This window comes from Leptopilina heterotoma, unplaced genomic scaffold (assembly GCF_015476425.1).
Source record: "Leptopilina heterotoma isolate Lh14 unplaced genomic scaffold, ASM1547642v1 Lhet_361, whole genome shotgun sequence".
Lineage (NCBI taxonomy): Eukaryota > Metazoa > Arthropoda > Insecta > Hymenoptera > Figitidae > Leptopilina > Leptopilina heterotoma.
The window spans coordinates 852,760-877,806 of record NW_025111042.1 but is presented as its reverse complement, the minus strand read 5'-3'; the positions used below and the strand labels follow the sequence as shown (position 1 = coordinate 877,806).

The following is a 25,047-nucleotide window of genomic DNA, read 5'->3' as shown; positions in this document are numbered from 1 at the left end:
GAAAATTCTGAAAAAGAAAAATTAAGTCCAAATGCTTAAATCAATTTTTTTTCAACTTCGTTTTTGGAAATCAAAAATTTGATTTAGAAAATTTTTTTTTTCGTAACATTTTTGTTACTTAAATTCAAATCTTGAACCTGAAATTAGGTCAACGTTCACTAAAATTTCCTAGGATGTTACGCGAGAGTTGTATTTGAAATTTGAATGTCAATCCATGTGTCGCAATATTTGTTTATTTTTTCTAAATTGCATTATTTCCATGATGAAAAATTCATTTTTGAAAGAATCTGACAATTTGGAATTTTTTTTTGAATTTAATTTAATCTCTTCTTCCTTGAGCGATATAAATGTATGTAAAAATAAGAGATTCAAAAGTGAACATTAATATTATTCATTTTGAAACTATCATTTTTTATTTATGAGTGACTTTCAAGTGTGAGAGAATTTTTTTTATTTATTTAAGAATTTTTTTTTATTGAGAGTAAAGATTTCAAAAAGTAGTTATGAAAGTAAAAAGTAGTTTTAGGAACCTTCGGAAGTTATTAAGAACGAGATCATCCTTTTTTATTTGCATTCTTTCGTTTTTTTCTTCTTCCAGTTTTTTTTTTCATTTTCTTAATGGCACCTGTAGTGGTCGCAACTTACGAGATAATTACAATTAATCGAAAAGCCCGAGGCAAGGTCGTGTCTATAGAGTCTAGTAGCCTTAAATAGATCATTATTTTACACAGCTTCTCTCATGACTCCTTATATCCCTCGATTCAAAGGCCGTCCGCTTTTGGAGAATTGGGAAAAATCGTTTTCAATTATTTGCTATTCAATATAAATTCAAATTTAAATTCAAATTCAAATTCAAATTTAAATTTAAATTTAAATTCAAATTCAAATTTAAATTTAAATTTAAATTCAAATTCAAATTTAAATTTAAATTCAAATTCAAATTGTAAATAAAATTGAAATTGCAATTGAAAGTGAAATTGAGAAAAAAAATAAATTAAATTGATAAAAATTGAATTAAATTTAGATTAGAAGCAAATAAATTATTTGAAATTATTTTTACTAGCTTGAGAAATGTGGTATTAAATTTTAAAAAATTTGCCGAAAGTGATCATCGTCTTTTGCCGGGAATATTCCGTGTCTAGTTTATTTTCAAGTTTCTATTTCACTTTTATTTAAAGTACCTCTTTGATAGTTAACGAACCCCTTTTTCAAATTTTCCAACATTTAACGATTCCTAGAATTTCTAATTTTAAATATGACAGAGTTTTAAAGTCTTTTGAGAATTTCTAACTTCCCCGCTAAATGATATTTAAACATTTATCTGAGAATTTGAGAAAAATTGCCGTTAATTGAAATCATTGAGCTACGAACTTTTTCTCAATTTATTCGCATTTGATTTTATTTACAAACGAAAAATTTAATTTATTTAAGAAAAGAAATTTATTTCAGAAAAATCGAAATTATTTTTTTTTTTTATCAAAAATGGAAATAAAAGAAAGGAATAGAAAGATTTTTTGTCTTTAGGGAAAGAAAATACGTTTGAAATGATAATTTTAGCTTGTTTATTTTTCAATTTATTCGTCACTGCTTTTTTTCTTGATTATTTTCTCACCTGTCAATAAATTTTGATAAAATAAATGGAAAATTATTGAAATGAATATTTTTCTTACGTTTAGAGACAGTTTCTTCCGTCAATGTCTGTTCTTTAGATCTGTGAATAAATATTATATCGAAGTGCGGCAAAAGTCAAACGTTCAGTCACTGTCCGTTTTATTCTGATGCGAAAAATAATATTTTCCTTTCGAACGCAAATAAATTAATTATTATAATAAATTTTCGTTTTATGGACTATAAAATCAAATTTACTTTTTTGTCATTTAATTTCTATTTTAAAAGTAGAAAAAGTAAAAAATTTGTTTCAATGCAAAACAATGTCTAAATACTCTAAATAAATAAATATTAGAATCTCGACGTTTCGGCAATACTCTTAAAGTTACTCGATTAGTAGAGTGAAGGTCAATAGCGAAATTACAGTAGTTAACGGTAGTAGTGTCCTTATCGTTTTAAACTCGTTCTATCATTTGTAACTATCTTTCATATTGTATTAGCATTCAGAAGGGCGATAAAAACTACTCTAATCAATTTATTGATACAAAAAACCCTGACCTTTGAAAATAAATAAACTCCACGAGTTTTATTTATTTTCTTTTCTTTTCTTTTTCTCTTCTCGGATAATTTATTACTTTTTTGACTTTTTTTCGACTATTTTTAAGAAAGACGACTTTTTTCCACTTATTTTCTTGGAGCAATTTCGACTCTTCTTTTTTTCTCATTTTAGTTTCAATTTTTTCAAAATTCACCATTGAATAACAAAACTGTGCAAATTTAATTTTCCAAAATAATTGAATTTATATGAATAAGATTTTATTAACATTATATTAAAAAAAATTGAATTCTTTTGAGAAATTTTATTGAAAATAAATTTAATTTCTGCGACGAATTTTATTAATTACTGATATATTTGAATTCTTGCCAAGAATTTTATTAAAATTTTGTGACAATAGTTTAGTAGCTTCGAAGAAAATTAAAATTTTTTCGAGAAATTGAATTAAAATTGTATGGAAAATTAATTGAATTCTCGCGACGACTTTTTGAAAATTATTGAATTCTTTCTAGGAATTTAATTAAAGAAAAATAATTAAATTCTTTCAAGAAATTGTAATTAAAAATGTATTAAAAATAATTGAATTCTTTTGTGAAATTTAAATCAAATTGTATTGAAAATAATTGAAATTCTGCGAAGAATTTTATTAAAATTTTAGAAAGAGATAATTATAATTACCTAATAAGTAAATTTGTAAACAAAAAATTTTTTTATTTTGTTTGAAAAATCATTTAATTAATATTTACACCTTTTTACCTAATAATTATCAAGTTTAATGAATAAAAATTGAGTAGTTGTGATTTATTGAAATATTTTGTTTACAGAAACTGTTGTGGACGCACAAAAGATCATTGTCTGATAGTGAAAACGAAAAAAGTCGTCTCACTGAATGTCAATGCCACTCTAAAGACATAACAACAACAACTCCACTACAATCTCTAGATAAGGAGAAAATTTATCCCAAAGCTTTTCCAAGTTTCACGGATGATCTTCTTCAAGAATCAGGCATTGCCAATTACAAAGATCTTCAGTCTGAACTCAGGTAATATAATTTCGAAAAACTATTTTTATTTCCTCAATTTTCAAGGAATGTAAATATTTCAACAAAAAAATATTTTATACAGAATTATCGATCAGCTAATAATTTCCTAGAACATTTTTTCTAAAAGAAAAGCAATTGAGTTTTTTCTTTCAAAACAAATATTTTAAATCTAATTTTTTAACTTTATCAGCCAATAATTTATATATTACAATTTTCCTAAAAGAAGAAAAATTGTGTTTTTTCAAAAAAATATTTTGTACAAAATTAATAATATATTTATTACACTTTTGCTAAAAAGAAAAAAAATTGAGAATTTACTCACCAAATTGCGTATAAAATCCTCGGATCGAATTTAAAGTGCAAAAAATGTCGAAAGAAGCATTTTTCAAAGAAAAGTATGACTGAAATAATTTTTTTCTCGATTTTCCCTCTGAAATCTTGTTTACAAGCAAACGTCTATCCATACACACGACTTCTATTTTCGGAATTTTCATATCGTTTCGACTGATCGGCTTGCATTCAATCTCTTGATTTGTCATGTGTTTATTTTATTCCCTTTTCAATGAAAATGAATTTTCTCCTTCTTTTTAGGAAAATTTTTGAGAAAAGAAAAAAAATTCCCAAAGAAAAGAAAAAAATCAAAAGTTTTATTAAATTTTATTCCTTTCAGAGAAAATATGAATTTTTTCCTTCTTTTTAGGAAAATTTCTGAAAAAGGAAAAAAAAATTCCCAAAAAAAAGGAAAAAAGAAAAGAAAAAAAGCAAATTTACACTGAAAAAAATGTGTAAATTGTTAGAAAACAGAAGTAAAAGAGAGAGAGAGAGAAATGATTTATTTAGTGAGAAATAAATCATCGCAGTGAAATATTATAGTTTACTTCTCCTCCACTTTTTTCTTGTTTCAGTGAGAGTCTGTCGGAGGATGAACTTGAGGTGAGTTTCAACTTGCTTTTTAATTCTCGCCCTCTTTAAAAATTAATTTGGCAACTTTCCAAGTTCGATTCTTGCTTTACAATAAATTATCAATTTTTGCTTGAATCGAAAATTTTTAAATATAAATCAAAAGTAGAGATTTATCGAAGCTTTTTTTACTTTTTCAACTAAAAAAAATTTGAATTCTTCTAAAGGAAAAAATTCTATCAAAATGCTTGAAAATAATTGAATTATATCAATGAAATTTATTTAACTTTTTAAAACTCATTCAATTTCAACCAAAACTTTTATTAAAAATAAAATAAAGTTCTTTCAAGAAATTTTAATTAAAATTCAAAATATTTGAATTCATATACCAAGAATTTTATTATTTATGAAAATAATTCAATTCATGATAAGAATTTCATTAAAATTTTGTGACAATAATTTACTTGTTTCGAAGAAAATTAAAATTATTTCGAGAAATTGAATTAAAATTGTATGGAAAATAATTGAATTCTTGCGACTAATTTTATTTAAATTCTTGACAATAATTGATTTTTTTTAAAGGAATTTTATTATTTTTAAGAATAATTGAATTCTTGCGACGAATTTTATGGAAATTTTTTAAAATAATTGAATTTTAACAACGGATTTTATTTAAATTTACTTTCTTTGAAGAATTATATTATTTGTGAAAATAATTGAATCCTTGCAAAGGATTTTATTACAATTTTATTTTAAAATTGTTGTAAAGAATTTTTTTAATATACCTAATTGGATTCCTGTAAAAATGTTATTATCTATGAAATTTTATTTAATTTACATTGAAAATGATTGAATTTCTCTAAAGAATTTTATTATTTACGTAAATATTTGAATTTTTGCGACGAATTTTTTTTAAATATATGTAAATAATTGAAATCCTGGGAAGAATTTTATTATTTTTGAAAATAATTGAATTACAGCGAAGAAAAAAGTATCTTTTTGTGTCTGAGATCGAAAAAAAGTACTGAAAAATACATTTTTTTTGCAGAAAAAGTACACGTCATTCTCGGTGGGCCTCAGGACGGACAGGATGACACTCTCCCGTAGATTGACGCTATCCCAGAGGCAGAGAGATCAGTCCGAGCGGAACCTGACGGCCGAGGTGGAGAGAATGCACCAGGACATACAGGCAAGCGAGAACACCAAAGTACCTTAGAAATAGAAGAACTTTTTATAAAGTTTTAGAAAGCAAAAATTGTCGCGTCTCTGTCGAAATTAGTCGAATATTTTCAAAAAAAAAAAAAAAACAAAAAAAAAATTGACGAGACGAGACGATCTATTTTTGCTTGATCCAAGTTGAAGAGATGAAATTTTTGACAAAACGTCAGGATCTCGCACCACTCTGCACCGACAGGGAATCCCTCGATAGAGTTGAGAAAGTGAGATTGCAGCTCCAAATGATCACCCAGTGCGCACACAGGGTTTCCTGCGTTGCTGAAACTCTCGGTGCCGTTCATCAGGAACGTCGAATTTCCAGGGCGGCTATACTCGCCGATCGTTATCTTCAACTTCTAAAGTCCAGATACGAAAAACTCTCCAGTGAGATCAACGAGACCAAGTGAGGATTCGTGAGATCTCTTTTCTCTTCTCGAGCTAATTCTCTACCTTTTTCTATTTTTCTCGAATTTTAAAGCGATTTCTAAGCAATTTTCGCTTTCAATTCTATTTCGCAAAGATTAAATTTTTTATTATTATTATGCAAATCAGAAAATTTTTAATTTTTAAATATAAATTTTTGAATAACTTCAGATTAATTAATTATTATTGTTTATTAAATTCGAAAATTTTGATAAAATTCTTCGCAAGAATTCGGCTATTTTCATAAATATAATAATATTCTTCGGAAAAATTCAATTATTTTTAAAAATAATAAAATTCTTCTCAGCAATTCAATTATTTTCTATATAATTTCAAGAAAATAAATAAATGACAGAATTCAATTTTTTCTAAAGGTTTAATAAAATTTCTTAAAGGAATTTAATTATTTGCAATACATTTTTAATTAAACTTGCTTGAAAAAAATCAATTATCTTTTAAAATAATAAAATTCTTCTCTGGAATTCAATTATTTTTAAAGATTTGAATAAAATTCGTGGCAAGAAATAAATTAATTTCGATACAATTTTAATTCAATTTCTTGAAAGAATTTTCAGTTTCTTCGAAGCTATTAAATTATTGTTACAAAATTCTAATAAATTTTATTATAATTTTTATTTTTAAATTTGCACTTTGAAGATTTTTTTTTCATTAAAATCTTTTGAGAATTAAATTATTTTCAAAATTTGAAATTGAAATTCTACAAAAGTTGATTTTAAAAAATTGTAATAAAATACTTAAAAGAAAACCAATTATTTTCAATTAAATTTTACAAAATTTCAATTATTCAAAATCGATTTAATATAGGAATTAAAATTGGTATATTTCGAAAATTTAATTCAATTATTCAAAAATAATTTTTGAAAGATTTGAATTACTGATTTTAAATTTTCCACATTGTTTTGTCTCTGATAAAAAGTATAATAATTGGATATTTATTTAAAATGATTAATAATTTATTATTTTTCTAAACTATTATTAAAGTTTAGAAGTGAATTTTTATTTTCAGATTCAAAAAATAATTGAATTGTTTTTACTTTGATTATTTCTAATTTATTGACTGTACTTTGAATTTTTCCTAAATAACTGACTCTAATTTCCCTGAATTTTTATTTAAATAAATTTAGAAAAATTTAAATAAATAATTTATTTATTTAATTATTTTTGTTTATATCACTTTCTTAATTTTTTTTTCGCAGAACATTTAAGCGTTGTTCTTCCTTTCTTTTCTTTCGCCCTTTCCGACCAGATTATCCTTTAGAATTAGCTCGAGATAAGGGGAAAATTTTTTATGAAAATTGACAAATAGAAATTGTCATTGAATTTCAGACGAATCCTGATGGAGAACAACATCTTCATTGAGGAACATCCCAGTGAGTTGGGCGACGATATTCCTCGAATTCGGTATCGCGCTGTGCCTACCAATAATCGTACGATGGTTCGAAAATATTGAAAGACACTTGTTTGCTATTTTCGCAGCTTCTTTCATTTTTTTTCTCATACATTTCTTTTCATACGAAGTTCTTTCTTCGCTCCAGTGTTCTTCGGAATTGAAAATTATTTTTATTTCACGAATTTATATTTTTGATTACATTAATAATGTTTTTAGTTGACTTTTGTTTTAATTGTTTTTTATTCCTTTTTGAATCTTTATTTATTTGGGTTTTTTAATTTTTATCTTTTTCAACTTTTATTCTTTTCGATTTTTATCCTTTTCGATTTTTTTCCGTTTTAAATTTTATTCTTTTTGACTTTTCTCCTTTAAACTTTTTTCTTTTTAACTTTTCTCCTTTTTAACTTTTTTCCTTTTTTTTTTACTTTTCTTCTTCTGAACTTTTTTCCTTTTTGAATTTTCTCCTTTTGAATTTTTCTCTTTTTGAACTTTTTTCCTTTTTAACTTTTCTCCTTTCGAACTTTTTACTTTTTGAACTTTTTTCATTTTTGACTTAATTCTTCTTTTGAATTTTTTTCCTTTTGAACTTTTTTCCTTTTTGACTTAATTCTTCTTTTGAACTTTTTTTCTTTTCGCTTTTCTCCTTTCGACCTTTTTTTCCTTTTTTCCTTTTCTCCTTTTGAACTATTTTCTTTCCAATTTTTATTTTTGCAACTCTATGTTATAAATCCAATTTCAATATTTTCCGAATTTCCAAATTATCCTAAAACAAAAAAAATGTCACAACAAAAATAATCCTTTTTTTCTTGAAACAGCATTTTTGGTGATTCCTTTTCCTTCGACTATTTTAGGACATAAAATTTCATTGTTCAATTTGCAAATTAATACTTGCACGCCAGGCTTCTGCTATAAGAATTTATAATTGTCACACTGTTCGTTTTGAAATTAAAGAATGTTCTTTCGATTTTGATTTTTTAGATGGCTAGAAGGAGAGCTAGCATTGCGGCGATATCGAGACCTTTGGGAAGTCAGCAAGACCTAAAGGCAACGAGTTTGCTAATATAAAATTTTTCCTATTTTAATTATATTCTTCATCTGTTGATTTTCAATTTTTGCCAATTAAATAGTTTTAGTCTTTAACAGCTGCAAGCAACGTAGACGCAAATTAAACTGGATTCCTCTGGAGAATGATAATCACTCCTTTCGAAATAATTTTTTTTTTTGGCTTCATGTAGTGTGTGATTTATAACTTTGTGTGCTTTCTGCTTATTTTTTAAAACATTAATTCAATTTATTTTAATTTAAATCAATTCGATTCAATTTATTTTAATTTAATTCAAATCGATTCAATGTATTTTAATTTAATTCAATTCGATTCAATTTATTTTAATTTAATTCAATTCGATTTAATTTATTTTAATCTAATTTAATTAAATTCAATTCGATTCTATTTATTTTATTTTAAATTTGATTTAATTCATTTCGATTTATATTAATTTAAGTCAATTCGATTCAATTTATTTTATTTTAATTTAATTTGATTCGATTTAATTTAGTTTAATCTAAAATTTGATTTTAGCTGAAATAATTTGTGAATTTGAGAAAATTAAAAATGGAAAATTTAGAATTTGAATTAAAATTAGTAAGAAAAGGGAATTTTTAGAATATTTACAAATTCTAATAATAACAGCATGCCATGTATTTTAAAAACTAATTTCAGAACAAAATAATTGTGGAGCTTTTGATAAAATTTTGATTTTTTTGTTTTCAACAGGAAGGAACCCGACAGAGAAATTCCGTTTCTGGTCGCGTTACTTTGAGAAGGCCGTCACTGAATTACGACACTCAAAAATGGGATAATGATAAGCTTTTCCGAACAGAGTAAGTTTTCAAATAATTATTTTTCAAAATTTTACTCATTCCAAGAGGATTAGAAATTGTATAAAAATTTTTAAAAATTGATACCAATTTTACTAATTTGCGTCACTTTATATAAAAAAAATATCAATATTTATAAAAATTTATATACTTTTTGGAATAAAAATGCCTAATTTAGTAAATTTATTTAACTAAATAAATATTTAGGTGAATAATTTACTAAATTAGTAAATTTTTTTTACTTAAATAAATATTTAGGTGAATAATTTCCAAAATTAGTAAATTTTTTTACTTAAATAAATATTTAGGTGAATAATTTAAAAATCCATTTTCACAAAAAGCTTTTGTTTAATTTTTGTTGCAAAACAATTTAAATATTTAAAGTTTAATAGATAAATTAAAAAAGTACATAATAAAAAACTATTTTTCTAATCCTCTTTGAGCTTTAAATAATGATTCGCTATTACTGTTGTGCTTGCAGAAAATTTTGTTTATCACCCGTGGGTTGCTGCGCGATCATTTAAATATTTTTTCAAAAACATTTTCCTAAAAGGATTTAATTTTAGAATAATTTTTTTGAGAGTAGCAGTTCGAGCAGCATTGGCGAATTACGTGAAATATTCGAGCAAGCCGAGTCGAGACGGAATTCAAGGGAGGAAAATAATAATTTTATTCGAAATTCGAGTTACTTGATTTCGACGTCATGTGAAAGTGCTGAGAGCGAAATTTGGTCGCATAAAGAGGAAGACATTCCCCAAGAGTCACCGCCTATTGAAGATTTCTCCCTCGAACAAATTCAAGACAGGTATCTCTTCTTTACTATTAAAAAAAATTCATAACAATAATTCTTGCAAAGAATTTTATTAAAATTTGGAAAAATCCTAATTAAATTCTTTTGAAGAATTTCTTTAAATTTTTTAAAATATTGGAGTTTTTTATTTTAATAATTTTAATTGAAAATTTTGAAAGTAATTGAATTTTATGAATATAATTTCTTTCAAGTTTTTCAACTGAATCAATTTTTAATTAATAAAAATCTTTTGTTCCTAGGCAAACTAATTTTTCGAGGATAAGAACAATGCTGAAAGAATTAATGTTTCATCCAATTTTCTGGATCTGGATATCATTTTTTTTAGGTATTTACGTGAATCATGTGTTTTCGTCGAAAGTGTGCGTCGGCGCTCCTTACAAATGGTGGTCGTTGGAGGAAATGCTTGAATCTTTTATTCAAATAAAAAGTACAGGACAACGACCAATTTGAGAGTCGTCGAAATTATGATAATTTTGTACATCTATATATTTTATTTAAGATCAGATGATAGAAATTAATTTTAATTATAACAAGTATTTTATTTATTGTATTCTTTCTCCTAAAAGTTATGGGAATACTGTGTTTTTAAAAAAAAAATAAATCAGTTTTATTCGAAATTAGTTTTTAATATAAGTAATAATTTAGAGAAAAATCTAGTTCTGCTGCAAATTTTACTCTTAGACTGATAGAAATTTATTTTTTTTGCAAAAAATTTTTACATGTACATTTAAAATGTAAAATGTCTTTCTAATGTTTAAAAATATATTTAAAATTTTTCTTTTGAACTTTAGGTTTTCTATAATGTATAAAAAAAATATTCAACATTTCTTTTTGGAACTTTAGGTTTTATTGTAAATAATCCTGGAATATTTGTAAAGTATAGAAAAATTTATTTTTAAGGTGAAATTTAAAAAATTTTTAAATTAATATTTTTTTGTGAATATATTTACAAGATTGCGGTTTAATAAAAAAATTTATGTGATATTTATACTTATGTGGAATCTCGAAAATCTTTCATTGCCTGCTCGAAGGTGTTTATCGTGTGATCGCAAACGTCGTTCAAATTTTCGAGACCTCTTCGTAAAATATCAACCGCTCGTCCTTCTTTTGCTTGTATTCGCAGAAGCATTTTGTCTTCGTTTGGATGCGAAATTGTGTACGAGCAAAACATCACGTCAGCACTTTAACAAAATTTTATTTATTATTAATAATTGTATTTTTATTAATAACTATTAATTAATGTTTTTTATTTTTTATTGAGTTAATACTTAATTAATGGAAAAACATTTTGATTAATTATAAAATAAACTAGCAAATGAAAAATAATAAAATTTTTCGAAAGAATACAATTATTTTTAAAAATATTAATTAAATTCGATTATTTTAAAGAATTTTAATATAAATTTAATTTAATTTAATTCCTTCAAAAAATTAAATTATTTTCAAAAATTCAAATAAAATTTTTCGAAACAATTCAATTATTTTTATGAATTGTAAAATCCTCCTCAAGAATTCAATTATTTTCATAAATAAGAAAATTCTTTGAAAGAATTAAAATATTCTCATAAATAATAAAATTCTTCGAAAGGAATTCAATTATTTTCATAAATAATAATATTTTTTAGAGCAATTCAATTATTTTTAATCCAATTTTAATTAAATTTCTCGAAAGAATACAATTATTTTTAAAAATATTATTTTAATTCAATTATTTTCAAGAGTTTTAATAAAAATTCAATTATTTGCCACAATTCTGATAAAATTCTTCGAAACAATTCAATTATTTTTATAAATTGTAACATTCTAGGCAAGAATTCATTTATTTTTGTAAATAATAAAATTCTTCTAAGAAATTAAATTTTAATAAAATTTCTCTAACTGGTAATTGTAATTATTTACAAAAATTCTAGTAAAATTGTTTAATAGAATTTAATTTTCTATGAATAATTTTAATATAATTTAATAGGAAAATTATTCATTACAATTAATAATAAACACGATTATTTTAAAATTTTAAAAGAAAATCTTCATAAGATTCAATTACTTTTAAAATTTTCAGTAAAAGAAACTAAGTTTAATAATAAATTAATAATAATAAATAGTGAATAAAATACAATACGACAATACTTACAAATTTTGCATTATTGTAACAAGTGCACGACCTAAAGTGTGACCTTCGCCTATGAATACAAATGTCTTTGACTTTTCGTTCAAATCATCGCCTCCTACCTATTAATTCAAAAATTATTTTACTTATTAAATAAATTTAAATCATAAATAATAAATATTAATTTTAATTCCTTTTTTTATTTTTAAATGAACACGCTTGGGTCATTTTCGTCATTGACGTTAAGAAAGTGAGGTTATGTTTACAACTTTTAATCAAATTATTGCAGGAATAATAATCGTGACAATATTAAAGGACATTTATTTCTTTAGAATAATTATTAATATTATTGATCAGTTATAACAATTTAATAGTATAAATGTTATTATAATTGCAAATAAATAACGTTTGTAAATAAAAACTTTTTTGATAAAAGTACTTAGTATAAATATTAAAAATTAAATACTATTACTTACCACCGCTAAACGACTTGTCATTTTTCTTAAATGAAGAAAAATTTACGATTATTATAAATAAAATAAATTATCAATAAATAACAAATTAAGTGAAATTAAATAACAATTGTTTCTTTATATTAAAGTTTTTAAATTCTGAAATCAAAACACATTTCACAACACGTGCTTCTGCTATACTATTTTACTTACCCAACCCTGCTATAAAGTCGAATTCACAGTACAGATGTCAAAAATATCGAAAGTTCAAGGCTGTTCAACTCCCCAAATGTTCAAAATCTCGAAAATTAAAATCCCCGAAAGTTCAAAATTTAGAAAATTCAAATCCCGAAAGTTCAAAACATTGCAAATTCAAAATCTAGAAAGTTCAACTGTTCAAAACTTCGAAATTTGAAAATATCAAAACGGAAAATCACTCGAACGCAGACATGTGAACAGAGCCTAAAAGAGTATCAACTGCCCAACCCTGTGCGCAGAAGTTAAAAATTGTTTCAAATCTTTTTAAAAATATTCCAAAATAACACTAATTTTAAAAACTAATTTTTGCCTTTAAACCTTATTTCCGAATCAAGAAAATTTTCTAAAAACTTTCTTTCTATTCTTGTAATTAAATAGCCTTCTTCAAAAACTTTTGCCAGAATAATGCTTTTCAAGCACTAATTTATCATCCTCATCGTCTATCATCACGTGATTTAGTACATTTTCTCCTCTCTCACTGCAACAACCACGCGGGCAACGCATTTTTCTCTCTGTATAAATATTACAAGAACGAAATCTCGTCGTAGAAAATTTAATAAATTTTTGCAAAAATGGGTGAACCACAGTGTAAAAAGGTAAAAGTGGGAAACACTCTCGAGCAATTGAAAACAATGACAACAATTGTTGCCGATACCGGTGATTTTCAAGGTTAGTTAAATTTTCTATACTTGTTACATATTTAGCGCATTTAACACTATGACTTGACATAATGATAGAAAAAATAATATAAATTAGGTTAAAGGCGAAGGTAATGCTTGAATAAATTTCATAAATTTATTAAACTCGTAAACATGAAACATGTGTACATAATATATGTACAGAGATATATTGTGTACTTGTTTCATTATTATGTATATGATAATCGTATAGATATTAAAAAAATAGCATTCTTTATTATCTTGTTATTATGCTTTACTGCTATATACTTAAGTTTACCTCAATTACATAATAAATGAAAAGCAGAATTTGTATGAAATGAATTATAAAACTATTATCTGCTTAGAACGATTTGTTATGTACATTTTATTTTATGAATATTAGAAAGTATAATACTTTACTTTCTATATACTAATGATACTAATTAACATCAAATATTTGACGCGCTGCCAAGATACCGAAAAATTTTAGGTTATGTTTACAATTTTTGGAGTAAAAATACAGAAAGAGAATCAATTATTATTACAAATTATTGATGTTCAAGTTTTCATTGCATCTAAAATATTGAAACAAACCAGGTTTCAAACTTACATAATTAGAAAGGAACTTTTCATAAAAATAAATCTAACGCAAACATAACCTATAATTCGTTTGATTTTTAAGAACTTTTTTGGGAATGCATCACTTACGTTAATAATATAGTATTTTAGTAAATATTAATATTTAGTTAATATTAAATAGTAAATATTAGTATTTAGTAAATAATAAATATTAGTATTTAGTAAATATTAAATATTAGTATTTAGTAAATTTTATTAAATAGCAAATATTATCAGAAATAAATTAATATTCGTAATTTTTTCTTCTTTTACAAAGCAATGGAACAATTCAAGCCCACTGACGCGACAACAAATCCGTCTTTAATTTTATCAGCGGCTAATCAGAGTAAATATTCGCACTTAATAGACAAAGCAGTGGAATATGGCAAAAAAGTTGGCACGTTAGTAGAAATTTTCTAAAATTTTATTATTTATATACATAAATAAAATTACACAAGTAGACTGAGAAATATTTTATTTTTCCCTATACAGAACTTTGGAAGAACAAATTGAAGCAGCATTAGATATGACCTGCGTTCTATTCGGTCAGGAAATATTGAAAATAATTCCAGGCCGAGTTTCTACTGAAGTTGATGCCAGATTGTCTTTCGATAAGGAAGGCAGTATTGAGAAGGCAAAAAAATTGATTGAACTTTACGAAAATGCCGGCATTCACAAGGACAGAATTCTCATTAAACTTGCAAGTACATGGGAAGGAATTCAAGCTGCAAAGTGAGTAAAATTTTTTCTGTTTTATGACAAATTAATTATTTGCCTTCAACTTTATTAAGTAAATAATTAATTATTATTATTGTTTTATATTTTTAAAGATTTTAATAAAATTCCTCGCGATAATTCAATTATTTTCATAAATAATAACATTCGTCATTCTTTGAAGGAATTAAATTATTTTGATAAATAATAATATTTTTCGGAAGAATTCAATTATTTTTTTAAACTACAGTAAAATTTTTTGCAAAAATTCAATTATTTTCAACAAAATTTTAATAAAATTTAACGAAAGAATTCAATTATTAAAAAAAAATTTTTTTAATCCCACGAAACAATCGAATTATTTTTTAAATAGTAAAATCTTTGTGAAAATTCAATTATTTTCAATAAAATTTTAAGGCAGAATTCAAATATGTTTGTAAATAGTAAAATTCATCGCAAGAATTAAATTATTTTGCATAAATAATAAAATTCTCCTCAGGAATTCAATTATTTTTAATACAATTTTAATAAACTTCGATAATAAAATATTTAATTATAATTATTAACAGCCATGATTAATTTAAAAAGTTGAAAGAAATTGTTCATAAAATTCAATTACTTTCAAAATTTTCAATTAAAATTATTAAATAAAATCCATTATTTTCAAAGAAATTCAAATAAATTCTTCAAAATGAAATTAATTAGAATTTTCAAAAATTTGAATAAAATTCTTCGCGAGAATTCAATTATTTTCATAAATAAGAAAATTCTTCGAGGGAATTCAATTATTCTCAAATTTTTTAATAAAATTCTTCTTTTAAAATTCTGCAAGAATTTGAAATTGAAAGTAATTTAATTTCAGCAAAGTATTTTATTACTTTTCAAAAGAATTGAATTCTTGTGATTAATTTTGATATTTATCAAAATAATTGAATTTTGCAGAAGAATTTTATTAAAATTCCCTAAAATAATTGAATTTTGGAGAAGAATTTTTTTTTAAATTCCCTAAAATAATTGATTTTATGGGAAGAATTTTGTTGCATATCAAGATAATTGAATTGTTTCGCAGAATTACTTAAAAATTTCTGAAAATAATTGAATTTTTGTGAAGAATTTTACAATTTGTACAACGATTATTAATATTGATTTTTGTTATTATTATTATAATTATTGATAAATTTATTTTCTTGCAGAATATTAGAAGAAAAGTACGATATTCACTGCAATTTGACTCTATTGTTTTCGTTTGCTCAAGCCGTTGCTTGCGCTGAGGCTGGAGTGACTCTAATTTCTCCCTTCGTTGGTAGAATTCTCGATTGGTATGTATAAAATTTCTTGAGTCTTCTTTCTCTTTGTTAAAAATTTCTTAATTAAGAATTAGAAGAAAATTCTAATTCTAAACTTTCAAACTATTACTTTTTTTTTTTGAAGAATTTTATCATTTCGACAGGTACGTGTCAAACACAGAGAAAAAGTCATACGAAGGCAAAACCGATCCAGGAGTGATTTCAGTGACAAAAATTTTCAATTACTACAAAAAGTTTAATTACAAAACAGTCGTAATGGGCGCTTCTTTCCGAAATGTCGGTAAGTATGCGACACAAAATGTGCTAACGTTTTAGTTAATTGTTTTTAGTTTCGTATTTGCGTATTTTTAGTATTTATTATTTACTTTTATTTATTATTATTATTATTATTATTTATTTTTAGTATTTATGAATAAAAATTTAAATAAAAAATTCTCTCTTCGTTTTCCCACAGGTGAAATTAAAGAACTAGCCGGTTGTGATTTTCTGACAATCAGTCCCAAACTTCTCGAAGAATTGGAGAAAAGCAAAGAAGTTATTCACAAGACATTAGACGCAGAGACAGCGAAGAAATGTAATTTGCAAAAAATTTCATTAAACGAATCACAATTCAGATGGATGCTGAATGAAGATCAAATGGCAACTGATAAATTGAGCGATGGTATTCGTAAATTTTCAGTTGATATCCGTAAATTGGAAAAACTACTGCAGGAGAAATTTCAAGGTTAAAAAAATCCTTTCTATTCACTGTTCACCTTTGTTTACATGTTGAAGAATTAGAAGAATTAATAATATTTGTTTGTAAAAAGAAAAGAATTCTACGTTTTTAAAATAAAATAATTCTAATGAATTTTCATTAAGGGGAAAAAATGTCTTATTAATCATTCCTAGCATATTATTTCCATGATTTAATCGATTACTCTGAGTTAATTCAATAAGTTAAATTGTTTAGTGTTTAATTATCAGATTGAATCAAAATTCCCGCCACTATTAGCAAAATTGTTACCTGCCGAAGATAAAGTAGAACTCTACTTTAAAAAGACCTATACGCCATCTGACGGTCACTTTTCAAAGTTTCCTTTTAAATAGTCGGCCCAGTACTATAGTTAATTGTGTTCTGTCAACGGCTTCAGGCTAAAATCAATGCATAAAAATAATACTTGCGGAAGGAAATTCTGAAAAAAGATGGAATCGGCAATCATGAATTTAGAAGAGAGCGTAAGTGAAATTACCCTCCTTTTGCAATATTGAATATACATTTTGCTCCACTCACAATTATTGGCAAAATATAAACATACAGTGTCTTTAAATGTTTGTTTTCATTTCTGCAGGTCCAGAAAGCTGACGGAAAATTGGACATGATCGCCTGGCAAATTGACGTTTTTGAAAAAGAATTTCAAGATCCCGAAAGCGAGGTAATAATAATATTTTGATAATGTAAATTTCAAGTGATGTTTAAGTCAGAATAATCAGTTTCGGTGATTAAATCTAGTGATTGCGGGGTATCATTGCAATAGTTTGTCAATATTTTTTACCCTGCAGTATATTTAGGCCTTTTTGTTGCAAAAACAATTAAAAATTCAATTCTTTCTCTATGTGGAAGCAAAAAAGGGTTTGAATATTATATTTATTGATAATAGCTGATGATTGACATTGGTTTGTGAATAATTCTGGAAAAATTCAAGAATGTAACAGGCTTCGCACTCTTCTAAAATCTACTATTTACTATTTTTTTTACGTTTTGCTACTATTTGGGTACTATTTTTAGATTTCAGAGACTAAAAGCTACTATTTCTGTTCGTTCTTTTCGAGAATTTTCACTACTTTAAATTCAATTATTAAAAAAATTTTATAAAATTCTTCGCAAGAATTAAATTATTTCTATAAGTAATTAAATTATTTTTATAAATATTTAAATTCTTTTATGAATAATAAATTCGTTGCAAGAATTCAATTTATTAGCAGGATAAGAAAGAAGTAAATATTTTTTATGAAAATTGGGAAAAAGTCAGGAAAATAAAATATAGAATGGAATTTTTGTCAGTTTTGTGAAGTGTCTAAAACTATTTTTTTTATCGTCATGTTTAATTTTTCGATAGCTACTTTTTTTACTACTTTTTTAGTTCAAAAGCTACTTTTTGCTACTTTTTTAAAATTAATTATCGAGTGCGAAATCTGTAATAATAATAATAATAAAGTTTTAATGTCCGAGTGTTAATTTGAATTCGAATTTCGTAATTTTAGATTTCTGTACTGAGACTTCTGCGTTCAGTGACACAAGTGAAGGAAGAATATCAAACATTGCGTCAGGATATTCTCGAAGTTCATCAATTACAGAAGCAATTGTCAGATTCATTAAGGGCCCAACTCTCGCAAGTACAGGGACACTTCAACGTTCTACGAAACAAAATCATAGGCCGAAGTAAAATTCCTCAACTTAAGTAAGATGACAATTTTCTTTGTTGAAAAAACCAAACTTCTATTATTTCGAAGCAAATTTATAAACAAAGAAAAATTATTTAAAATATTCGACGTTTGATTTAAAATGAAATCAAAAAAACTTAAAATAGCTTTGGAAAATATGAATTATTTATTAATTTTTAAAATGAGCATTTTTATTTTAAAATTGCTTGAGAGAAAAATGAAATGATCTCAAGGCAAAAGCAATAAAGGCGCTAATCGTTTTCGCAAATAAGTTCAGATTTAGAAAACAAAAAAAAAATGTTGGAATAATTTTAGCTGTTAGTGAATTAAAAAAATATATTTTGCACTCAAATAGCGTAGAATGTTGTGCAATACAAAGCTTTCTATATAAGAAATTAATGACCTAAACTTAAATACTTTGCATGCTTCCATATTTAGATCAAATTTCTTTCTAATTAGCTTTCAATCCATTAAAAAAAATCTTTCAAACTAAAATAACAAAAATTCTCCGTTACACATTTTTAAATTTTTCAACACAATTTTATGCATTTTAAAGAATAATAATTAACGAAGACAACTTCTTTGTCTGATTTTTTCAACTTAGTTTTTGCTCAGAATAGAAAAATAATAGAACTTGTTGAGGAATATCAAAAAATTAATTGTTGAGAAAAGAAAAAAATATTCACTGAAGAATAGAAAACCATTGCCTTTAAAATGTGCTGTGTTGAAAAATACACATCCGAAAATAAATTATTATTTATGACTAAAAAAATTCGAATACACTCGAAGTTTACACAAACAAACGATGTGGAGATGAATCCATATTTTTTATGGGTCCTTTGGGTTTTTTGTCCTATAGATATTTTGATACAAGTCAATTTTTTGAAAAATACTATAAAGCTCAATTTTTCTATACACCCTTTTAAAGAAGACATTTTTTCTCGAAAATTTTCAGTATTAGTCGACTGACAGAAAAAACTATATAAAAGCCGAATTGCACTTACATTCATAAAAGACATCGATTTAGCAAAAAAAAAAGTCACAATTCACATTAAATCAAAACACAAATCTTGACTATTTCGATTTAAAATTCTAAAACTTCTTAAATAATCAGGGTTGCCACTGGTCAGGGAAATCAGAAAAAAAGTCCAGAATTTTTAATAAAAGTAGTGGAAAAAATTAATTTTTAAAATTCGTAAGAAAATAATAAAAAAACTTTCAATTTTTTCTATTTCTGACAATAATTTATTTCTTTTTTTTTCAAATTCTTCGCCGTAATTCAATTATTTTTAAAAATATTAATGGAAATTTTTCAAAAGAATTCAATTATCTTGATAAATAACAAAATTCTTCACAGAAATTCAATTATTTTCAGGAATTTTAATAAAATTTTTTGAACAATTTAATTATTTCGATAAAGAACAATAATCCTTAGAAGAATTCAATTATTTTCAAAAGTAATAAAATTCTTCGAGGAAATTCAATTATTTTCCAAAATTTTGAAACAATTCTCGTCAAGAATTCAATTATCGTTATGAAAAGCAAAATTCTTTGTCCCAGCAATTATTCAATTATTTTCAAAAATTTTAATGGAATTCTTGGCAAAATTTCAATTATTTTCAGAAATTTTCCTCAATTTAATGATTTTTAATGTCTAATATTTTAATAAAATTTTTCAAAAGTCTTCAATTATTTAAAAAAAAAATTTTCTAATTGTACGCAAACATTTAATTATTTTCATAATTAATACAAAATTTCACTTTTCAATTATTTAAAATAGAATTTGCATAACAACTTTTACTGGAATTCAAATATTCCAAACACTTTTAGAAAAATTTTTCGTAAGAATTCAATTATTTTCACAAATAACACAATTGTCCCCGGAATTCAATTATTTAAAAAATTATAATAATAAAATTATTTGCTGGAATTCAAAATTATTTTTTACACAATTTTCATCAAAATCCTTGGAAAATTTAATTATTTAAAAAAATTTTATTAAAATTCGTCAAAAGAATTCAATTACCTATTTAAAAAAATTTATAATAAAATTCTACGCAAACATTCAATTATTTTCATAAAATTTCTCTTAGAATTCAATTATTTTTATAATTAACAAAATTCTTCAGAGGAATTCAATTATTTTCAAGTAATAAAATTTGTCACGGGAATTCAATTATTTAAAAAAATATTAATAATATTCTTCGCAAGAATTTAATTATTTTTACAAAAAATATAATTTTTCACAGTGATTTTAATTAATTTAAAAAATTTCAATTGGTAGTAAAAATTCAATTATTTTCATAAATAATAACATTCATCGTGGGAATTCAATTATTTAAAAACATATTTATAATATTCTTCGCAAGAATTCAATTATTTTTACAAAAAATATAATTTTTCACGGTGATTTCAATTATTTTGATAAATTTTGATAAAATTATTTATAAAAATTCAATTATTTTCATAAATAATAACATTCATCGTGAGATTTCAATTATTTTTTATTAGATTTTCAATAAATTCTTCGAAAAAATGTAATTGTGTTTAAAAATTTTACTAAAATTATTTGACAAAAATTCAATTATTTTGAAAAATTTTGATAAAATTATTTATAAAAATTCAATTATTATTTTCATAAATAATAAAACTCATCGTAGAATTTCAATGATTTTTAAAACAATTTAAAATAAATTTCCACCAAAAATTAAATTTAAAAACAATTTTGATAAATTTCTATATAAGAAGATTCAATTCAAAGAATAATTCAATTATTCAATTAATTATTTTGTATTCAAATAATTGAATTCTTGTAGAATTTTCTAATAAAAATTTCCAAAATTCAATTATTTTCAAAATTTTCTAAAAGAATTCAATTAGTTTCATGAATAATAAAATTTTGTATGAGAATTCAATTTTAAGAAACATTCAATTATTTAATAAATTATTTCTTTTTGTATTTAAATAATAATTAAATTCTCGTAGAATTTTCTAATAAATATTGATTTAAAATTGAATTTCAGTCAAAATTTTAGATAATAATTAAATAAATAAATAAATATTAAAAGCATTCTGGCGTAAATTTTTAGAAATAATTAAATCTTTCAAAGGTTTCAAATTAAAATCTTTGAAAATCTAATTTTTTTCATATTTTTAACGAACAATTCTGTAGAATTAATTTTTTTTTGAAAAAATTAAATTGAATTTTAGTTTGAAATTATTTGAAGTTTTTATTATCTAATAAATATTGAATTGAAGAATTTCCAAATGATCGAAATTTTTAATTATAATTGAATTTTAAATAAATGGATTTAAAAATTCTCAAAAAGAACTTTTTTAAAAATTATTAAAAATAATTTATTTAAAGATGAATTTTAGTTAAAAATTCTGAAAAATAATAATTGAATAATAATGATAAAAATACATTTTGAAGGGAAAATGTCAAAATTTTATCTCGAAATCAGGGAAAAGTCAGGAAAAAACAAAATTAAATTCCTTGTGGCAACCCTGATAATATTTTCACTATAAGATTCAAAATAAAAAAAAAAAGAATTCTTCCATTTTTTAAAGGTTGACGTAAATTCTATAGATTCAATTAAAAAATAATTTTCTTTTTCGTTTTTCAACGTTATAGTTACGAAGTAAATTTCAGGCCTCGAATAATTTTCTTTGGACTTTTTCCGACTATTTTTTCGAATACATAATTGATTTTAGAAATCAGTGAAAAGTCAGAAATTTTTGCGACTGCACTGAATAAAATAAACTAATTTTTTTTTTTTTACTTTTCTTTCTATTTTTAATCGACTTTTTCGGCGCCTTGAAGTCGACTCGAGGCCTGAATTTAATTTTATAGTTACCTGACTTGCATGCGCCTTAAAACTATGCATGAAGTTGAATTATTCTTTATTATACATTGTATGTACCATTTTTTAAACACTGTTCTAAATTTACAATAATGCGAAATTTAACGTGTAGTTTGTAAGAGAAAAATGGTCTGGAACACATTTATCACGTGCCAATTAATTAGAAAGTAGTGTTTAGATTACATATCAAATTTGCGCACATCTATCAAGAATTAAAATATTGTTCAAAAAAAAGGAAACAATAGAGAAAAGAAACTTTCAATATAAATAATATTGCACTTTATGTTACTAACAATGTTACACTTTACGTTACGAAAAACTTTTGCTTTTCAAAAAAATATCCAAAAATTGTAACATTTTTTCCGAAAAACTTTTGTTTTTATTTCTAAATTAAACAGTTTTAAAAATTCTTTACCAAATCAAATTAAATGTTGGTAGTTATTTTTTTAATTTTTAATCGTGATTAAAAGAAGAAACGAAATGAGCTTTAAAAAAAGTGTATTGTACAACTGCAGGAAGAGATTATTTTTCCTGTCAGTTGTACTAAGTCTGTCATCCAATAGTCATTAGAAAAAAATCTCGATTCTTCATTTACAATAAGTTAACCCTTCCTCGAACGAAGGATAGAATTATTATTAAATAATAATAATACTATTTTTGACACACTTTTTATAATAAAGATTTTTGTTACCTGAAATATCAGAATTTAAATTTAAAGAAAATTTGATAAATAAATTATACATTATTGACAATGTTATAACAACTGCACGTCTAATGAAAATATTTTTTCAAAAATACTTCAAAATCCGAAGAGAAAATAGAACAGAATCATCAGATGGTTGTAGGTAGAAGATTTTGTTGTAGTATATATAATAGCGAATTTGAAAATTTATAAACGTTATATTACCAACAACAAATGTATTTGTTGATACAAAAATGTATCTCTATACGGTAGTGAAATCTACATTAAATTGTAATCGACTTTACAATAATAGTTTTATTGTTAAATAATTTATTACGTCAAATTGTTATTAAAAGAGTGCTCAAAATATTTCGATGTAATATTTAATCAGATGATTATAGGCAATTGTTTCGAAGACCTACATCTTTTTAGATATTTGTCGTTATTTCAAGCGAAATAAATTCTTATCTCAATAGCATTTGAAAAGGGTTTGTTCTTTTATTATTATTTATGCATATTCCATTGAATAAGTAGGAACACGTCATTTGGTGAGACATACAATAGTTATGCATGGAATAAAAACGGAAAAAATAAATTATGGTTAGGTGAGTCATACCGACGAGATTCCCTCGCTTTTAATTTATAAAAATAAATGAGAAAAACAAAAATCGTAAATATTCACAAATATTCGAATACGAATTCTAATTCGACGATAATTCAATTACTTTCACTAATAACATTTTTCATAAAAATTCAATTATTTAAAAAATTTTTTTATAAAATTCTAAAGAATTAATTCAATTATTTTTAATACTATTTTTAATTAATTAATCGAAAAATTCAATTATTTTCACAAATAAAATTTTCCACAAGAATTCAATTGTTTAAAATAAAATTTTCATAATATTTATTATATTTCGAAAAAATTAATTATTTAAAGGTTTATAAAATCGAACTAGAATTCAATTATTTTCAAAAATAGCAAAATTTTTTACAGAACTTCAATTCTTTTACCAAGAATTCAATTATTTTCAAAAATAACAAAATTTTTTACAGAAATTCAATTCTTTTACCAAGAATTCAATTATTTTCAAAAATAGCAAAATTTTTTACAGAAATTCAATTCTTTTACCAAGAATTCAATTATTTTCAAAAATAGCAAAATTTTTTACAGAAATTCAATTTTTTTACTAAGAATTCAATTATTTTCAAAAATAACAAAATTTTTCACAGAAATTCAATTCTTTCTAAACATTTTAATAAAATTTTTTGCAATAATTCAATTATTTTCATAAATAATAAAATTCTCCACATGAATTCAATTATTTTTGAGAATTTGAATAAAATTCTTAACAACTATTCAATTATTTTCATAAATCATAAAATTCATCGCAGGATTTCAATTATTTTAATACAATTTTACAGAAATTGCTCGAAAAATATAATTATTCTTAAAAATTTAATTTCAATTCCTCGAAAAAATTAATTATTTACAAAAATATTAGAATTTTTCACAGGAATTCAATTATTTTCAAATATTTCAATAAAAATGTTCGAAAGAAATCAATTATTATAAATTCAATTTTGATTAGATTTTTTTTTAAATAATTCAATTATTCTTTTATAGATATAATTATAAAATTCTTCCGAAGAATTCAATTAATCAGATAAATAATTCTTCGAAAGAATTTAATTATTAAAGATAAATAACAAAATTATTTCCAAAAATTCAATTATTTTGAAGCAGTTTAATAAAATTCTTTGCAAAATCTTCACAAATTCAATTATTTTCATAAAAAATAATAAGTCGTCAAAGAATTTCAATTATTTTTAATACTATTTTAATTTTTAAATTAGTTAATCGAAAAATTCAATTATTTTCACAAATCAAATTTTTCACTAGAATTCAATTATATTTAAAATAAAATATTCATAATTTTTTTTATATTTCGAAAAAATTAACTATTTAAAACAATGTTTATAAAATTCTTACGAAGCATTCAATTATTTTTAATAGTCACAAATTTTTTCTTGGAAATTCTATTATTTTAAAAAAATTTTAATAAAATCGTTCGCAATAATTCGATTATTTCCATAAATAATAAAATTTATCTTAAAA

The 25,047-nt window shown here is 23.4% G+C and overlaps 4 protein-coding genes across 10 annotated transcripts in view; 3 read left to right on the top strand and 1 right to left on the bottom strand.

The window, feature by feature from the left end:
- LOC122505651 (centromere-associated protein E-like) overlaps positions 1-10,461 on the top strand; it is a 35,627-nt gene extending 25,166 nt beyond the window's left edge. Inside the window, exons 17-25 of one of the 7 annotated variants that reach the window (XM_043617417.1) lie at positions 2,989-3,206; positions 4,112-4,139; positions 5,155-5,295; positions 5,495-5,724; positions 7,092-7,200; positions 8,134-8,199; positions 8,930-9,036; positions 9,620-9,838; positions 10,084-10,461. In XM_043617417.1, coding sequence (XP_043473352.1) covers positions 2,989-3,206; positions 4,112-4,139; positions 5,155-5,295; positions 5,495-5,724; positions 7,092-7,200; positions 8,134-8,199; positions 8,930-9,036; positions 9,620-9,838; positions 10,084-10,294 — 1,329 coding nt within the window. In that variant the 3' untranslated portion in view covers positions 10,295-10,461. Of the gene's footprint in view, positions 1-2,988; positions 3,207-4,111; positions 4,140-5,154; positions 5,296-5,494; positions 5,725-7,071; positions 7,202-8,133; positions 8,200-8,929; positions 9,037-9,514; positions 9,839-10,083 lie in introns of those variants that run through there. The other 6 variants (XM_043617418.1, XM_043617419.1, XR_006301931.1 and 3 more) reach the window with 6 other exon arrangements.
- A 250-nt stretch (positions 10,462-10,711) lies between these two features.
- Positions 10,712-12,608, bottom strand: LOC122505661 (probable DNA-directed RNA polymerases I and III subunit RPAC2). Its single transcript, XM_043617435.1, has 3 exons — positions 12,428-12,608; positions 11,976-12,073; positions 10,712-11,025 (listed from the first exon to the last, which is right to left on the bottom strand). Exons 1-3 carry the CDS (start codon positions 12,446-12,448, stop codon positions 10,836-10,838), a joined length of 309 nt encoding a protein of 102 aa, XP_043473370.1. The 5' UTR covers positions 12,449-12,608; the 3' UTR covers positions 10,712-10,835.
- Positions 12,609-13,106: 498 nt separating this feature from the next.
- On the top strand, positions 13,107-16,767 carry LOC122505656 (probable transaldolase). The gene is made up of 6 exons (XM_043617427.1): positions 13,107-13,330; positions 14,216-14,339; positions 14,431-14,670; positions 15,846-15,971; positions 16,103-16,239; positions 16,414-16,767. Exons 1-6 carry the CDS (start codon positions 13,234-13,236, stop codon positions 16,686-16,688), a joined length of 999 nt encoding a protein of 332 aa, XP_043473362.1. The 5' UTR covers positions 13,107-13,233; the 3' UTR covers positions 16,689-16,767.
- A 253-nt stretch (positions 16,768-17,020) lies between these two features.
- Positions 17,021-19,507, top strand: LOC122505660. Its single transcript, XM_043617434.1, has 3 exons — positions 17,021-17,177; positions 17,291-17,374; positions 18,204-19,507. The coding sequence occupies exons 1-3, from the start codon at positions 17,145-17,147 to the stop codon at positions 18,402-18,404; spliced, it is 318 nt and encodes a 105-aa protein (XP_043473369.1). The 5' UTR covers positions 17,021-17,144; the 3' UTR covers positions 18,405-19,507.
- Positions 19,508-25,047: the final 5,540 nt, after the last annotated feature.

Coding starts and splice junctions, on each gene's coding strand:
- LOC122505660 (XM_043617434.1), top strand. CDS start 17,145: ATGGAATCGGCAATCATGAATTTAGAAGAGAGC. Junction 17,178..17,290: donor TCATGAATTTAGAAGAGAGC/GTAAGTGAAATT, acceptor TCATTTCTGCAG/GTCCAGAAAGCTGACGGAAA. Junction 17,375..18,203: donor TTCAAGATCCCGAAAGCGAG/GTAATAATAATA, acceptor TCGTAATTTTAG/ATTTCTGTACTGAGACTTCT.
- LOC122505661 (XM_043617435.1), bottom strand. CDS start 12,448: ATGACAAGTCGTTTAGCGGTG. Junction 12,074..12,427: donor TGACAAGTCGTTTAGCGGTG/GTAAGTAATAGT, acceptor TTGAATTAATAG/GTAGGAGGCGATGATTTGAA. Junction 11,026..11,975: donor GTTACAATAATGCAAAATTT/GTAAGTATTGTC, acceptor ATTTTGTTAAAG/TGCTGACGTGATGTTTTGCT.
- LOC122505656 (XM_043617427.1), top strand. CDS start 13,234: ATGGGTGAACCACAGTGTAAAAAGGTAAAAGTGGGAAACACTCTCGAG. Junction 13,331..14,215: donor CGATACCGGTGATTTTCAAG/GTTAGTTAAATT, acceptor TCTTTTACAAAG/CAATGGAACAATTCAAGCCC. Junction 15,972..16,102: donor GTTGGTAGAATTCTCGATTG/GTATGTATAAAA, acceptor TCATTTCGACAG/GTACGTGTCAAACACAGAGA.